Raw genomic sequence first — 17,031 nt, forward strand, 5'->3', positions numbered from 1 at the left:
GGAAAGTTCTGTGTGTGGGTGCCTGGATCCCTACTGGATGGCACCTCCCGTGCAGTCAGCAGCTGGTTATCTAGACTTCTGTCTTCCCACCTCTAGCCCATGCAGTGTTGTTCTGACTGAGCCCTCGGTAAATAAGTGAGGCATCCTCTTGGACCATGTTTCCCAAGGTCATCCTGCAGTTGAAAGTTTGGATCTGTAACAGTGGTTCTAACCCTGGCTGGAATTTAGAATTGCCTGAGGAATCTTCTCAGTGTATCGATGCTGGGGCCCCATCCTAGACCAGTTCAACTCAGGTGTAGGAGAGGGGCAGGACCCTAGCATTAAGGTTTTTTAAAACCTCCCCAGGAAATTCTGTCACGCAGCCAAAGAGGAGACCCACTGATCTGTATCTCACTTCCCAAACTGTTTTGAACAACCCTCCTAAAACGTAATGTAAACAGATGCTTCTTCGTGTAGGCATCTTATAAGTTACTCCTCTACTGTAAAGTAAGTGCATTCATCCTCGAATTCGCCCAAGTAGGTGGATGTTTTGTTTCATGGCTGTTGTGTGGGTGTCCTCCCAGCCCACTCTGGGAACTTTTCCTCAGAGGAAACACAGCTTCCTGATGCTCTGGCAGTGATTTCCTGGAGTGGCTGTAGGTCCTCCTGGCCACTATGTGAAATCTAGTGTATTAGTTTCCCAGGGCTGCATGACAAAGCACCAAGACCGAGTGGCTTCAAGCAATAGACATTTATGCTCTCACAGTTCTGAAGGCCAGAAGTCCAAAATCAAGGTGTCTGCAGGGCCATGCTCTCTCTGAAGGCTCTAGGTGAGGATCCTTCCCTGCCTCTTCCTGGCTTCTGGTATTTGCCCGCCATCGTTGGCTTGTAGATACATCACTCCAATCTTTGCCTCTGTTGTCACATGGCCTTCCCCCGTCTCTCCACGTCGCCTTACCCCTGTGTGTGTCTATCTTTGTGTCGATTCTACTCTTCTTAAAAGGATGCCACTTGCATTGAATTAAGGCCAGTCCTACTCTGGTAGGACCTCATCGTAATTTACATCTTAAAGGCATCTGCAAAGATCCCATTCCCAAATAAGGTCACATTCACAAGTGCCAGGGTTAGAGCTTCACCATAATCTTTTTGAAGGACACAATTAACCCACAACACCAGGATTACCACATGTGTGCTGATTGCACCTGGCCAGTGAGGCTTAGTTACCTTTGCTTGAAATTGACACCTCCATCTTTTCTCTTGGTCGTTTTCTTTAAGCACAGGTCTGTTGGCTATCCAAGCAGAATGCTCTATCCTTGCAGTTCAGAGTGTGGTCCACCTTCAGGCAGCATCCACAGCACTTGGGAGTTTGTTTGAAATGCAGACTCTCAGGTCCCACATTAAACTCACTGATTTGGGAATCTGCAGTTTAACAAGATCTCCAGGTGCTGCATATACACGTCACATTTTGAAAAGCAGTGCTCTAAAAACCAAAGACTCACCTTCCTTTTATACTGTTGAATGATTCTGGTTGCTATGAGCACATAATGTCCTTTGTTTAAATAGGACACTTTGTTTAAATTAAACACTCTTAAATAGCTTCTAACTATATTTTGAAATGTATTTGAAGTAAAAATGTTCTGAAGTTATGATTTCAAGTTCTCTGATTAGTTTAATCAAGACTAACCAAATCTGAATTATCAAGTGAATCATTGTAAGAAAAATCTTCCATTGGAATTATCTCCAGCCTATATCACCCAAGTCTGGATGGAGTGAGGGAAGAGGATGATTACTCTGGAAATTAAAAAAAAAATTTTGTTACCATTTTGGAGGACGACCATAAAATAGCTGTTCTCAAATGTCAAACGTTTATTTTGTGTAGCCCTAGCTAGAACACTGGATAGATGTATTAGGGAGGCACTTTGGGAAGTATTATAAACAGTGATTTCCTAAGAATGAGTTGTTAAAATACGGGATAGACTGCCTTATGAAACTGGGACACTGGTGATTGATGAAGAGACAAATCTTGCTCTGAAAAGGCAGATTAGGTAGCTTCCAAGGATGTTTCCAACTCAAGATTTCATGTTGTTGCAAAACTACTCTGAAACTGTAAACTTCAGAAGGATGGCTCTTTTCTTTTTGGAACTTATTTCTGGCCTTCGGTTATGAGTCCATTGCCTTGAAATATTTCTAATGTGCATCAGAGTCAAAGCTCAGTAAAAATCTGTGTTTTAAGCTCCATTTCAGTATTTATCCTGACTACTATCTTACTTCAACCAGAATAATGTAAGAGCCTTTTATTTGTTGGTGTGTAAGTGTATAGATGCAAATAGCCCAAAGAGCCATTAAGATGGTCCACTGTTAACATAAGAATACAGGTTATTTCTTTTCTTTCTAATACTTTTTGTCACTTAAAACCTCACATGATATGAGTTAACATTGCTTTTATGCCTCATACTGAATGTCTATTTTATATAGTTTTTCTTCCTTACTTGTGTCTACTTTGGTTGTGTCTCTTCACAACATCTGTTACCCTTTAAAAAATCTGCCTTTTGATGCTTCTCAGAGTCTATTTATACCACAGTAATTGTTACCTTAGGCTTATTTCCCCAATTAGATCCATCCATCCATCCATCCATCCATCCAGTTTATTTTTTCAACAGACATTTTACTGAACATGTACTATGTGTAGGATGTTATTCCAGGTGCTGAAGATACAGAGATAGCAAGAAATATTGCCCGCTCTGGAGAAGGTCACAGGGTAAGAAATACACGTCATCAACCAAATAGGAGATGTAGATAGTGCTAAATTTAGGGTTTGCCTGAGATGTTACGGGGGCCTTCAGGGGAGCACCTCACCGTCAGGGTAGGGCAGGCTAGTGGTGAAGCTCAGAGAAGTCTTCCCAGAGCCGGTGGGAGGCCCCTGAACTTCATTTGGAGGGAGAGGTGACACCGCCACATGGCAATGGGGAGCAGAAGCCCCTGGTAGAGGGTGCGGGAGCTTGGCGCTTGTTCCACACAAGCTCCAAGCGCTGGTTCCGGGCTGTGTGCAAAGTCTACGCCTCTTGATTTGAAGGGATCTGAAAATAATTTAGGAACTGCAGCTTCACAATTCTCTAAAAGTCACACCTGGATGTCTGAAAGAGAAGCGAAAGGATGAGAATCAGGCAAGTTCTATGGCTGTTTTGGTGGGGAAATAACTGAAATGTTTGGCCAGCAAGAAGAGCGGGCTCTCTCCGAGATTTCATTTGTTTAAAGCCACCCGTTCCGCACGTTGGCAGGATCCTGGAGAGGTGGAATGAGAAGTCAGAGCAGAGAAGAGACGTGGGCTCTCCTGACGTCCGCTGCCTGCGCTTCCTTCTGGAAGCTTCCAGAAGGAGGACTCTTCACCATGTGGATTTCCGCTAATGCCTCTCACACTTTAGAGTCCGACTTGTTCTTTGTTGGAGGCCACTTCCTTTCTCTTAATTAGTTTCATTCACACTATTCTAACCACTGAAAAAAATAGCGAGAGTAATGTTTTGTCCTTTGTTTAATGATTCAGAGCTGTCGGGGAGATGCACTCTCTTTAGATCCTTTGTTTGCACAGAGAAGCACCTCTGAAATAAGGGATGATTTGGGTCCTGGTGGAGAAATAAGAAAAATGGTCAAATCACCTCTCAGAAAAAAACCAAGGGAGATTTTATCTAACTTGCCACTATTCAAAAGAGAAAGACTAAATTTAAATGTTACAAGGACCGTTTAAAAGTGTGGCAACTAATTATCCTTTGTATGTATCCAATTTTTTGTGTGCTTTACTGGTAGGTAGAAATAGGTGCCGTAGTATCATTTTGGAAAAAAAAAATCCATGTATGAAACGCCCAGTTTAGCTTTTCCTTGCTTGGAGTGAGGTTTTCGTTGCTCTGTCACTGAGTTGGCCTTTCTCCGTGTGTGCTGGAGTGAACAGGAATCAATCCCCTCTGGTCATGAGCAGATTGGGAGGTTTGCACTCTTGTCTTTCTGCCTCTTTAGAGCTGCTAAGGAGCCACCAGAGAGGAGAGGGCAGGGCTGGTGAAGAATCTAGGTGGAAAGCTCACGAATACCATAGGGAAGGGAGAAACTTATTCTAGGTAAAGTGCAGCCCCATGCTCATAATAATTAAAAACCTACAGCCTTAGAGGTTTTGTTGTTTTGTGTTGTTTTCTTTTTTTTTTTTTTTTTTTTTTTTTTCATGATTCCTTTATGTATTTATTTCTGCTGGATACATAAATTCATTTTCCTTTTGTTATATATTAGGTGACTCTTTTTTTTTTTTTTTTTTGCTTTATCACAAATTTAATCAGTTATATGTATACATATGTTCCCATATCCCCTCCCTTTTGCGTCTCCCTCCCACCCTCCCTATCCCACCCCTCCAGGCGGTCACAAAGCACCGAGCTGATCTCCCTGTGCTATGCGGCTGCTTCCCACTAGCTATCTACCTTACGTTTGGTAGTGTATATATGTCCATGCCGCTCTTTCACTTTGTCACAGCTTACCCTTCCCCCTCCCCATATCCTCAAGTCCATTCTCTAGTAGGTCTGTGTCTTTATTCCTGTCTTACCCCTATGTTCTTCATGACCTTTTTTTTTCTTAAATTCCATATATATGTGTCAGCATACAGTATTTGTCTTTCTCTTTCTGACTTACTTCACTCTGTATGACAGACTCTAGGTCCATCCACCTCATTACAAATAGTTCAATTTCATTTCTTTTTATGGCTGAGTAATATTCCATTGTATGTATGTGCCACATCTTCTTTACCCATTCATCCAATGATGGACACTTAGGTTGTTTCCATCTCCGGGCTATTGTAAATAGGGCTGCTATGAACATTTTGGTACATGTCTCTTTTTGAATTATGGTTTTCTCAGGGTATATGCCCAGTAGTGGGATTGCAGGGTCATATGGTAGTTCTATTTGTAGTTTTTTAAGGAACCTCCATACCGTTCTCCATAGTGGCTGTACCAATTCACATTCCCACCAGCAGTGCAAGAGTGTTCCCTTTTTTCCACACCCTCTCCAGCATTTATTGTTTCTAGATTTTTTGATGATGGCCATTCTGACTGGTGTGAGATGATATCTCATTGTAGTTTTGATTTGCATTTCTCTAATTAGTAAAGATGTTGAGCATCCTTTCATGTGTTTGTTGGCAGTCTGTATATCTTCTGTGGAGAAATGTCTATTTAGGTCTTCTGCCCATTTTTGGATTGGGTTGTTTGTTTTTTTGTTATTGAGCTGCATGAGCTGCTTATAAATTTTGGAGATTAATCCTTTGTCAGTTGCTTCATTTGCAAATATTTTCTCCCATTCTGAGGGTTGTCTTTTGGTCTTGTTTATGGTTTCCTTTGCTGTGCAAAAGCTTTTAAGTTTCATTAGGTCCCATGTGTTTATTTTTGTCTTTATTTCCATTTCTCTAGGAGGTGGGTCAAAAAGGATCTTGCTGTGATTTATGTCATAGAGTGTTCTGCCTATGTTGTCCTCTAAGAGTTTGATAGTGTCTGGCCTTACATTTAGGTCTTTAATCCATTTTGAGCTTATTTTTGTGTATGGTGTTAGGGAGTGATCGAATCTCATACTTTTACATGTCCCTGTCCAGTTTTCCCAGCACCACTTATTGAAGAGACTGTCCTTTCTCCACTGTACATTCCTGCCTCCTTTATCAAAGATAAGGTGACCATATGTCCGTGGGTTTATCTCTGGGCTTTCTATCCTGTTCCATTGATCTATCTTTCTGTTTCTGTGCCAGTACCATACTGTCTTGATTACTGCAGCTTTGTAGTATAGTCTGAAGTCAGGGAGCCTGATTCCTCCAGCTCCATTTTTCGTTCTCAAGATTGCTTTGGCTATTCGGGGTCTTTTGTGTTTCCATACAAATTGTGAAATTTTTTGTTCTAGTTCTGTGAAAAATGCCAGTGGTAGTTTGATAGGGATTGCATTGAATCTGTAGATTGCTTTGGGTAGTAGAGTCATTTTCACACTGTTGATTCTACCAATCCAAGAACATGGTACATCTCTCCATCTATTTGTATCATCTTTAATTTCTTTCATCAGTGTCTTATAATTTTCTGCATACAGGTCTTTTGTCTCCTTAGGTAGGTTTATTCCTAGATATTTTATTCTTTTTGTTGCAATGGTAAATGGGAGTGTTTCCTTGATTTCACTTTCAGATTTTTCATCGTTAGTATATAGGAATGCCAGAGATTTCTGTGCATTAATTTTGTATCCTGCAACTTTACCAAATTCATTGATTAGCTCTAGTAGTTTTCTGGTAGCATCTTTAGGATTCTCTATGTATAGTATCATGTCATCTGCAAACAGTGACAGCTTTACTTCTTCTTTTCCAATTTGGATTCCTTTTATTTGCTTTTCTTCTCTGATTGCTGTGGCTAAAACTTCCAAAACTATGTTGAATAAGAGTGGTGAGAGTGGGCAACCTTGTCTTGTTCCTGATCTTAGTGGAAATGGTTTCAGTTTTTCACCATTGAGGATGATGCTGGCTGTGGGTTTGTCATATATGGCCTTTATTATGTTGAGGAAAGTTCCCTCTATGCCTACTTTCTGCAGGGTTTTTATCATGAATGGGTGTTGAATTTTGTCGAAAGCTTTCTCTGCATCTATTGAGATGATCATATGGTTTTTCTCCTTCAATTTGTTAATATGGTGTATCACGTTGATTGATTTGCGTATATTGAAGAATCCTTGCATTCCTGGGATAAACCCCACTTGATCATGGTGTATGATCCTTTTAATGTGCTGTTGGATTCTGTTTGCTAGTATTTTGTTGAGGATTTTTGCATCTATGTTCATCAGTGATATTGGCCTGTAGTTTTCTTTCTTTGTGACATCCTTGTCTGGTTTTGGTATCAAGGTGATGGTGGCCTCGTAGAATGAGTTTGGGAGTGTTCCTCCCTCTGCTATATTTTGGAAGAGTTTGAGAAGGATAGGCGTTAGCTCTTCTCTAAATGCTTGATAGAATTCGCCTGTGAAGCCATCTGGTCCTGGGCTTTTGTTTGTTGGAAGATTTTTTATCACAGTTTCAATTTCAGTGCTTGTGATTGGTCTGTTCATATGTTCTATTTCTTCCTGATTCAGTCTTGGCAGGTTGTGCATTTCTAAGAATTTGTCCATTTCTTCCAGGTTGTCCATTTTATTGGCATAGAGTTGCTTATAGTAATCTCTCACGATCTTTTGTATTTCTGCAGTGTCAGTTGTTACTTCTCCTTTTTCATTTCTAATTCTATTGATTTGAGTCTTCTCCCTTTTTTTCTTGATGAGTCTGGCTAATGGTTTATCAATTTTGTTTATCTTCTCAAAGAACCAGCTTTTAGTTTTATTGATCTTTGCTATTGTTTCCTTCATTTCTTTTTCATTTATTTCTGATCTGATTTTTATGATTTCTTTCCTTCTGCTAACTTTGGGATGTTTTTGTTCTTCTTTCTCTAATTGCTTTAGGTGCAAGGTTAGGTTGTTTAGTCGAGATATTTCCTGTTTCTTAAGGTGGGATTGTATTGCTATAAACTTCCCTCTTAGAACTGCTTTTGCTGCATCCCATAGGTTTTGGGTCGTCGTGTCTCCATTGTCATTTGTTTCTAGGTATTTTTTAATTTCCTCTTTGATTTCTTCAGTGATCACTTCGTTATTAAGTAATGTATTGTTTAGCCTCCATGTGTTTGTATTTTTTATAGCTCTTTTCCTGTAATTGATATCTAGTCTCATAGCATTGTGGTCGGAAAAGATACTTGATACAATTTCAATTTTCTTAAATTTACCAAGGCTTGATTTGTGACCCAAGATATGATCTATCCTGGAGAATGTTCCATGAGCACTTGAGAAAAATGTGTATTCTGTTGTTTTTGGATGGAATGTCCTATAAATATCAATTAAGTCCATCTTGTTTAATGTATCATTTAAAGCTTGTGTTTCCTTATTTATTTTCATTTTGGATGATCTGTCCATTGGTGAAAGTGGGGTGTTAAAGTCCCCTACTATGATTGTGTTACTGTCGATTTCTCCTTTTATGGCTGCTAGTGTTTGCCTTATGTATTGAGGTGCTCCTATGTTGGGTGCATAAATATTTACAATTGTTATATCTTCTTCTTGGATCGATCCCTTGATCATTATGTAGTGTCCTTCTTTGTCTCTTCTAGTAGTCTTTATTTTAAAGTCTATTTTGTCTGATATGAGAATTGCTACTCCAGCTTTCTTTTGGTTTCCATTTGCATGGAATATCTTTTTCCATCCCCTTACTTTCAGTCTGTATGTGTCTCTAGGTCTGAAGTGGGTCTCTTGTAGACAGCATATATATGGGTCTTGTTTTTGTATCCATTCAGCCAATCTGTGTCTTTTGGTGGGAGCGTTTAGTCCATTTACATTTAAGGTAATTATCGATATGTATGTTCCTATTCCCATTTTCTTAATTGTTTTGGGTTCGTTATTGTAGGTCTTTTCCTTCTGTTGTGTTTCTTGCCTAGAGAAGTTCCTTTAGCATTTGTTGTAAAGCTGGTTTGGTGGTGCTGAACTCTCTCAGCTTTTGCTTGTCTGTAAACGTTTTAATTTCTCCATCAAATCTGAATGAGATCCTTGCTGGGTAGAGTAATCTTGGTTGCAGGTTTCTCTCCTTCATCACTTTAATTATGTCCTGCCACTCCCTTCTGGCTTGTAGAGTTTCTGCTGAGAGATCAGCTGTTATCCTGATGGGGATTCCCTTGTGTGTTATTTGTTGTTTTTGCCTTGCTGCTTTTAATATGATTTCTTTGTGTTTAATTTTTGACAGTTTGATTAATATGTGTCTTGGCGTATTTCTTCTTGGATTTATTCTGTATGGGACTCTCTGTGCCTCCTGGACTTGATTAACTATTTCCTTTCCCATATTAGGGAAGTTTTCAACTATAATCTCTTCAAATATTTTCTCAGTCCCTTTCTTTTTCTCTTCTTCTTCTGGAACCCCTATAATTCGAATGTTGGTGCGTTTAATGTTGTCCCAGAGGTCTCTGATATTGTCCTCTGTTCTTTTCATTCTTTTCTCTTTATTTTGCTCTGCATTAGTTATTTCCACTATTTTATCTTCCACCTCACTTATCCGTTCTTCTGCCTCAGTTATTCTGCTATTGATCCCATCTAGAGTATTTTTTATTTCATTTATTGTGTTTTTAATCGATGCTTGATTCATCTTTAGTTCTACTAGGTCCTTGTTAACTGTTTCTTGCATTTTGTCTATTCTATTTCCAAGATTTTGGATCATCTTTACTATCATTATTCTGAATTCTTTTTCAGATAGACTGCCTATTACCTCTTCATTTGTTAGGTCTGGTGGGTTTTTATCTTGCTCCTTCTCCTGCTGTGTGTTTTTCTGTCTTCTCATTTTGCTTATGTTACTGTGTTTGGGGTCTCCTTTTTGCCGGCTGCAGGTTCGTAGTTCCTGTTGTTTTTGGTGTCTGTCCCCAGTGGCTAAGGTTGGTTTAGTGGGTTGTGTAGGTTTCCTGGTCGAGGGGACTAGTGCCTGTGTTCTGGTGGATGAGGCTGGATCTTGTTTTTCTGGTGGGCAGGTCCACGTCTGGTGGTGTGTTTTGGGGTGTCTGCAGACTTTTTATGATTTTAGGCCACCTCTCTGCTAATGGGTGGCGTTGTGTTCCTGTCTTGCTAGTTGTTTGGCATAGGGTGTCCAGCACTGTAGCTTGCTGGTCGTTGAGTGAAGCTGGGTGCTGGTGTTGAGATGGAGATCTCTGGAAGATTTTCGCCGTTTGATATTATGTGGAGCTGGGAGGTCTCTTGTGGACCAGTGTCCTGAAGTTGGCTCTCCCACCTCAGAGGCACAGTACTGACTCCTGGCTCCTCAATTTGGGATGATTTGTTGTCTATTCATGTATTCCACAGATGCAGGGTACATCAAGTTGATTGTGGAGCTTTAATCCGCTGCTTCTGAGGCTGCTGGGAGAGGTTTCCCTTTCTCTTCTTTGTTCTCACAGCTCCCGGGTCTCAGCTTTGGATTTGGCCCCGCCTCTGCGTGTAGGTCGCCGGAGGGCGTCTGTTCTTCGCTCAGACAGGAAAGGGTTAAAGGAGCAGCCTCTTCGGGAACTCTGGCTCACTCAGGCCGGGCGGGAGGGAGGGGCATGGAGTGCGGGGCGAGCCTGCAGCGGCAGAGGTCGGCGTGACGTTGCACCAGCCCGAGGCGCGCCGTGCGTTCTCCCAGGGAAGCCGCCCCTGGATCCCGGGGCCCCGGCAGTGGCGGGCTGCACAGGCTCCCGGAAGGGCGGTGTGGACAGTGACCTGCGCTCGCACACCGGCTTCTTGGCGGCGGCAGCAGCAGCCCCAGCGTCCCACGCCCGTCACTGGGCTCCGCGCTTTCAGTCGCGACTCGCGCCCGTCTGTGGAGCCCCCTTTAAGCAGCGCTCTTAATCCCCGCTCCTCGCGCACCAGGAAACCAAGAGGGGAGAAAAAGTCTCTTGCCTCTTCGGCAGCTCCAGAGTTTTCCCGGACTCCCTCCCGGCTAGCTGTGGCACATTAGTCCCCTTCAGGCTGAGTTCTCGCCGCTAGCCCCAGTCCTCTCCCTGCGCTCTGACCGAAGCCCGAGCCTCAGCTTCCAGCGCCGCCCGCCCCGGCGGGCGAGCAGACAAGCCTCTCGGGCTGGTGAGTGCCGCTCGGCACCGATCCTCTGTGCGGGAATCTCTCCGCTTTGCCCTACCCAGGTATGTGGGGAGTTTCTTGCCTTTTGGGAGGTCTGGGGTCTTCTGCCAGCGTTCAGTAGGTGTTCTGTAGGAGTTGTTCCACGTGTAGCTGTATTTCTGGTGTATCCGTGAGGAGGAAGGTGATCTCCGCGTCTTACTCTTCCGCCATCTTACCCGGAAGTCTTCTGTGTTGTTTTCTTAAACAAAGGCATAACCCTATTTACAGCATAGCTTGAGCACAAACATTCTTTTTGAATTATCTTTTCACAGAACCATAAAATTAACTTTCTGCTAATACACTAGCCTTGATAAGATGCTAAGGCATTATAATGATGCCCTTAACACTGATACATATATAGATATAGATACACAGACAGATGGATATCTATACCTATGTTGGCTTAAGGCTTTATCATAGTGGTAGAATGTGTCAAAATTGGGCCTGAAACTAGTAGTAAGCAGTTAAGAATGTTCTGTAGCTTAACCTAAACTGGACCTTTGGTAGAACTTTAATCTGGCTTTTGTAACTCATTTTAAAGTAAAGAAAGTTAATAAGGGCTATGTGAATTCTGTCTCGAGGACAGAGTGAGAGGCAATCCTCTGAAGATCTTATTGCCATTGTTTTTAAGAACATGATTAAAGGCAGTGAGATCAGCCACATGCTAAACAGTGATAAATTTAGAGACAAAAATCTAATTATAATAGTAGTTCATTAATGTTAAAAAAAATCCTACTTTCTGAAAGCAATAATATTTACTGAGTTCCTCTGATGTTTGGGGCACCCAATGAAGCCTTGGTCCCCTCCCTCCAGGACTGTTCCCGTGGTGGTCAGAGGTCAGCGGTGGATGACAGAAGGTGTCTGTCCTGAAGGAGTGGACACCCCAGCAGAGAAGGAATCTGGGGGCTGGAGGGAGTGAAGGCTGTGAGGGCCTGGGCGGGGGCAAAAAGTCATGCACTTTAATTGAACATTTAGTACCAGTTAAGTAGGGTTCCTACACATGAAGTGTTACCTGATCAGCTCGATGTAAATTTGTTTGGTTCCTGCTGAAATAGACAGTACCCTCAGGTGGAAATGAAAACAAGTCTCCCTGACGCTGGTCTGTGTTGCTGAGTGTTTCTGTGGCAGGTGCATGTGTGTGCCTCTCTGTTCCCTCAAAGTCAGTGGTCAAAGCTGGTTGAATACCAACATCGAAGAATACATGGTATAGTGTTGTTTAGAGGAGAGGGATCTGTTTGATTCTGTAACGTGTAAAGCTAATATGTCTTCCAAGAAGGATTCTGGCTTGGAGGATTGTAAAGGAACATTAGGAAAACTAGAATTACAGAAAGCTGGGAACTACTTTGCGGAGTTTTCTTCACACAGTGGCCTTGAATTAGTGTGTAAAGAATAGTTTTTATTAAGATGAAATCAGTTTTTCCCTTTTGGACTATTTTTAAATCACCATTTGAATGGATGCCAATTCGTAGCCTGCAGGAGTGCCTGCATCTTGTTCCTGCCCTAGGGAGAGTGCGTCACCAGGTGAGAGGTGGCCTCCGAAGAAGCAGGCACGGCTTAGACTGGAAAGGGTGGGCCAAGTGGAAAGGTAGTGTGATGGAACAGAACCTCCTTTTGCACAATCCGAGTAGCAGGACCAGGTATGGAGCATGTGAAGAACTCAAAAAGGTCCAGTAAGGACTTTATTGTGACAGCAACAAGATGTCACTAAAATGAATTAGATAAGAGTGACATGTTTAGATCAGATTCAGAAAGGCTACTGTGGCCTGCAGCGTGAGAAGAGATTGGTTGGGGAGTGAGCACTCCAACAGGCAGGGAGAGCTGGAGACTGTCGCGGTTATCCAGGGAGACGTGACAGTGGTCTGAGCTAGCTAGCGAGGGTGGAGAGAAGTGAAGGGATTCCAGAGGGAGGGAGAGTTTGATGGGACTTGGACCCATCAGTCAGGGGCTGAGTGGGTGGTTGTTCAGAGTTCTGACTGGGTGAAGGTGCTGTAGTTCACCAAGTCAGAGAACACAGGCAAGGAGCAGAAGTGAGGTTGGTGTGCATAAGAAGGAAATAAATTCAGATCTTGAAATCTGGAGTACTGAATTGCAGAAACGAAGTGGCGTAGAATAGGAGGAGAATGAAAACAAAAAAGGCTGATACGGGACACAAAATTAACTTGAATGAAGAAAAAATCACAACACTTAAATTGAACACTTAGTACTAGTTAACTTGGGTCTCTACATGCCTTACATGATTAGTGAAGTGTAAATTTGCTTGATTTCTGCTAAAATAGTACCCTCAAGTGGCAACTAAAACAACAGCAAACCACACATCTCTCAAATGCTGGTCTATACATCAAATATTATAGATTTACAAGCGGGGAGACCTGAGGACAGGCCCCGGATTGACTGTCTTCAGGAGTTATTTGTGAACTATAACTGATTCCAACTCTTACAATACTTAAAGATGTGTTAGTGAGGATAAAGTTAAGTGATTTGGTCATACCACTGTTTCAAAAGAAAATTTGAAATTCAATAAGTAAGAAGTTATCACAATTTTCTTTTGAAATAGTGCTATGACCAAATCATTTAACTTTATTCTGACCAATCTGTGTAAAATAGTATTGTCCCCTCCAGCCTCTTCCCAGCTTACTCTTCTCCATAGCAGTTATCACCCGCTGATATGCTAAGTATTTACTTGTTTGTTTTTCTTCTGTTCTCTCTCTTCCCCTTACTCATCTAGGATGTTATCTCTACCAGGAAAAGACTTTGTTTTGCTTACTACTATATCCCCGGCGTCTAGCTTAGTTCCCGGCACATATATGCATTTAGTAAGTATTTGTTGAATAACTGTTTTTGAGTAAATAAAATGAATGTCAATTTGGAAATTCAGCACTATCAGGTCATATAATAATAGACTATCTTAATAAAGAAAAATAGACCGAAAAAGTTTTTAAACTACAGAGAAATTTCTGTAACCTACTTTGAATGCACTATAGCTAATTTCACACATATATGTGAAATACACGAATATGTATATACAGTATAATGTACTTATGAATGCGACATAGCTAACTGGCCTTTAAATATAATCATATTTAAACTTTTCCATCTTGGCCACTTTTCTTACCAACGTTTAATCAAAACGTGTATTTTACATATTCAAGCTCCACCAAATGAGCTTTTGAAAACCAGTGCATTTGACTCAATAGAAATGTACTTAATTTTAAACGATACTGTTTTTGAATTAACTCTGGACTTCACCTTAAGGGAAATTTTGTAAATATTTGCAAATTAAAACTGAAGCCTCAGATGCTCTCTGAGTAAATGAGGCGGTGATATTTCAACAGTATTTTTACAACTCTGAAATAATCTGTAGAACTGTTTTCTTTTTTTTTTTTCCTTTAGTGTAGGAGCACTCCAGCCCGAGTTTCTGGAAGATCAATACCAGATTCCAGAGGTTAGAAGGTTAGATCAGTGTTCCTTCCCGCCCTGTTGATAGCAGGGTAACTTTAACGTTCTGCGTTTCCAGAGTCTCTGTTTACACAGTCTCAGAACCCTGAGTCTTGTGTGTGTGTTGAAGATTACTCTTTCATCGGAGTGCACCCCCGGCCCCCCAGGACTGACAGGTCTCCCAAAGCCTCCACGCCCGCGTGTGAGCTGTGAGCGTTACATCCATCCCTGTTTCTGAGGATGGCATCTACGTTTGGCGACGATCCTCTTGCTAAAGTTCACAAAGCACTTAAAAGTCAGGAGTCGCCGCCTAACCCAGGCCGCGATGCCCTTCCCGGGGCCCTCGGTGCACGCCCCCCGCTGACCACCTGGGAGCACCGGCGCGCACAGCCCACCGCACACTCCTCGCGAGCGGAGCCAGACGGCGGCGGCGGCGAGACCCGGCCCCCGGGGCAGAGCGCCGCTACCCCAACCTGCTAGCTGTCTGACGCCCGGTCTCCCACGCCTCCACCCCTCCCCTCCCCTCCCCTCCCCTCCCCTCCCCGGCCTTCCCCGCTGGTCCATCCCCGCGCCCGCCGCCGCCTCCCTGGGAAGCTTGTCCCTCGCCACCCGCCGTAGCCCGGCGCTGGCCGGTCGCCGTCTCCAAGATGGCCGCGGCGCGAGCGGCTCCTGCGGCGGGCTAGAGGCGGAGGCGGAGCCGAGTCACTCCTGCACTCCGGGGCTCCGGTCCCCCGCGCCAGGCTGCAGCTTACTGGCCGCCGCGGCCATGCGGGGCTCCGTGCACGGATGAGAGAAGCCGCCGCCGCCGCCGAGCTGGTCCCGCCGCCCGCCTTCGCCGTCACTCCCGCCGCCGCCATGGAGGAGCCGCCGCCGCCGCCGCCGCCGGCGGAACCCGAACCCGAGCCGGAGCGCTGCCGGGCGGCGAGGTGAGTGGGGCTGCCGCGGCGGGCCCGGCGCAGAAAGCGGGTCTCGTCCTGGCCCGAGCTCGGTCGGGGGCCCGAGGGGGCGTGGGGGCCTCTGCTTCCCGCCAGGTGGTGCGGGAGCATCCAGGCTGCCGGGCCCGAGGGGCGGGGTGCAGCCCTGGACGGAGGGCACGGCGGCCGGGTCGGCCCAGGGACCCCTGCCGGGGCGCCGCGGGTCCGGCCGAGCGCTCAGCCCGCAGGCCCTCCCTGCAGCTTCGCCGCGCGCCGGGAATGCGGCGGGGCGGGAGCGTAGCGGGGCGCCCCTGGTCCTGCCGGGACTGGCACCCCCCTCCTCCCCCTCCCCCTCCCCCTCCCCCTCCAAGGCTTCCGAACCGGCGCCGCGCTGAAACTACGCTCCTCGTTACTAAGCGAAAATGCTACCTCCCCTTCGCCCCCGCTCAAGTAAAGAGGTAGACGCTCGTGAAGCAGATGCACACTGGCTGTTTCCCCTTCGTTCTCCTCCTGCCCTCCGTTTGTCTCACCCTGAGTGTGCCTGCTGTCTCTCCTGTGAGAAACTGCATTTAGGCTGTGCAAACAGGTTGGTTTCTCTTTCTGAGGGCCCTTTACCGGCCGTGAGTAGTAGCGTTGTGCCGATTGTTGCTCACACGTGCACATCAAGTGAAGGATTGATTTGTCCAAAACTTTGCTCCCACAGGAAGCTCTAATATGGAACTTTGGTACCCAAAGCACTCGTTGCATTCTGTTCCCTAGGGGCTCTATTAATGAATTCTTATGTCGTTTTTCTGATCGGGAGACGAAATTCGCCATAACTAAGAATTTCCCTCTTATATGCCTCCGTTTGTATGTTCAAATGCCCTCTTACCCCTGTCTTTTGCATCCCAGTGTAAACTTGCAAACTGCTGCCCCCTGTCCCTTGTAATGAAAATACTTCCACGTCTCCTCTTGCATCTTGCTGTCTTGCTCTGTAGTTGCAGGAATCAGGGAGTCAAGTGTCCTCTTTCTTTTTCCTCCTTAAAGAAATTTTAAACAAAGTCTGCAGCTGTAGTAAGAACTGAATACAGGAACCACATTCGTGCTTGTTATGACCCAGTCGGCCCAAACAGATGTGTTTTGTTTTTACAGGCTGTGAAGAAAGTCGTTCTTCATTTTCCTTAACTCTGAGGTACTTCGAGATACTCTTGTGAACTTTTAGGGAACAGCTTCTCTAAATAATGGTACATGGTGTAATGAGAATTCATTTTGGTCCTTTGGAATACATCTAACATTTTTAGAACTTTTGTCAGAAAGTTTATTATATAAATTTGATAGTAGATTCATACTTTGAGTATTTTGACCCCTTTACATTTTTCTTTAAAAATAATAATAGCGAACACTTACTAATAGTTTAAAATGTGCCATTTCCTTTGCTTCTATTAACCCATTTAATCTTGACCAACAGCCTTATGAGGAACATACTATTACTGTCTCTTTTTAAGATGAGGAAACTGAGGCACAGAGTTAAGTGTTTTGTCCAAGGTTTCACGTGCTGAACTCAGGTCTGGCTGCACATTCCCTGCCTTTAACCGCCATGAAGAAGAGAGTTGATTTCATTATACAAACGAGCAGATCAGAAGTTATATTCTGTATAACTATACTCTGGGAAAAAATGGATGTGAACATTCTTAGGTAAAAGGAACAGAGAATTGCAAATGTGCTGTAAAAAATGACTGTTTCTCTAATGATAAAAAGAAACCTTGAGTCTTCAGCCAGGTTTCTGTCTTTGTTATAGTAGAAATAGGTCAGGATAATCGGCTTCATCCAACTTTAAGTGAACAACAGTGTACAGAACAAGAAGATCTTAGAAATATTTTTCTTAGCAACATTGCAGTTAATTTTACAATAGCAAATCTGTAAAACATTACTTGACAAAGCTGTTATTTTTTCTTTTATATGCCCTCATTGTCACCACCACCTTTTTAATACACAGAGCTGACCTCTGATCAACTTACTGTAGATCATTAGTAAAAGATGCTTC

At 43.7% G+C, this 17,031-nt stretch overlaps 1 protein-coding gene across 6 annotated transcripts in view; it reads left to right on the forward strand.

The window, feature by feature from the left end:
- Positions 1–17,031, forward strand: part of MAP3K4 (mitogen-activated protein kinase kinase kinase 4) — a gene marked incomplete at its 5' end in the record, with an annotated part of 159,065 nt that overhangs the window by 36,332 nt on the left and 105,702 nt on the right. For 5 of the 6 annotated variants that reach the window (XM_079716911.1, XM_079716913.1, XM_079716915.1 and 2 more), the window contains one exon: positions 14,881–15,020. The exons of the other annotated variant lie outside the window; for it this stretch is intronic. In XM_079716911.1, the coding sequence (XP_079573037.1) occupies positions 14,881–15,020 (140 nt within the window). Of the gene's footprint in view, positions 1–14,880; positions 15,021–17,031 lie in introns of those variants that run through there. 6 annotated transcript variants of the gene reach the window in all.

Source organism: Hyperoodon ampullatus, assembly GCF_949752795.1.
Source record: "Hyperoodon ampullatus genome assembly, chromosome: 12".
Taxonomy (NCBI): Eukaryota; Metazoa; Chordata; class Mammalia; order Artiodactyla; family Ziphiidae; genus Hyperoodon; species Hyperoodon ampullatus.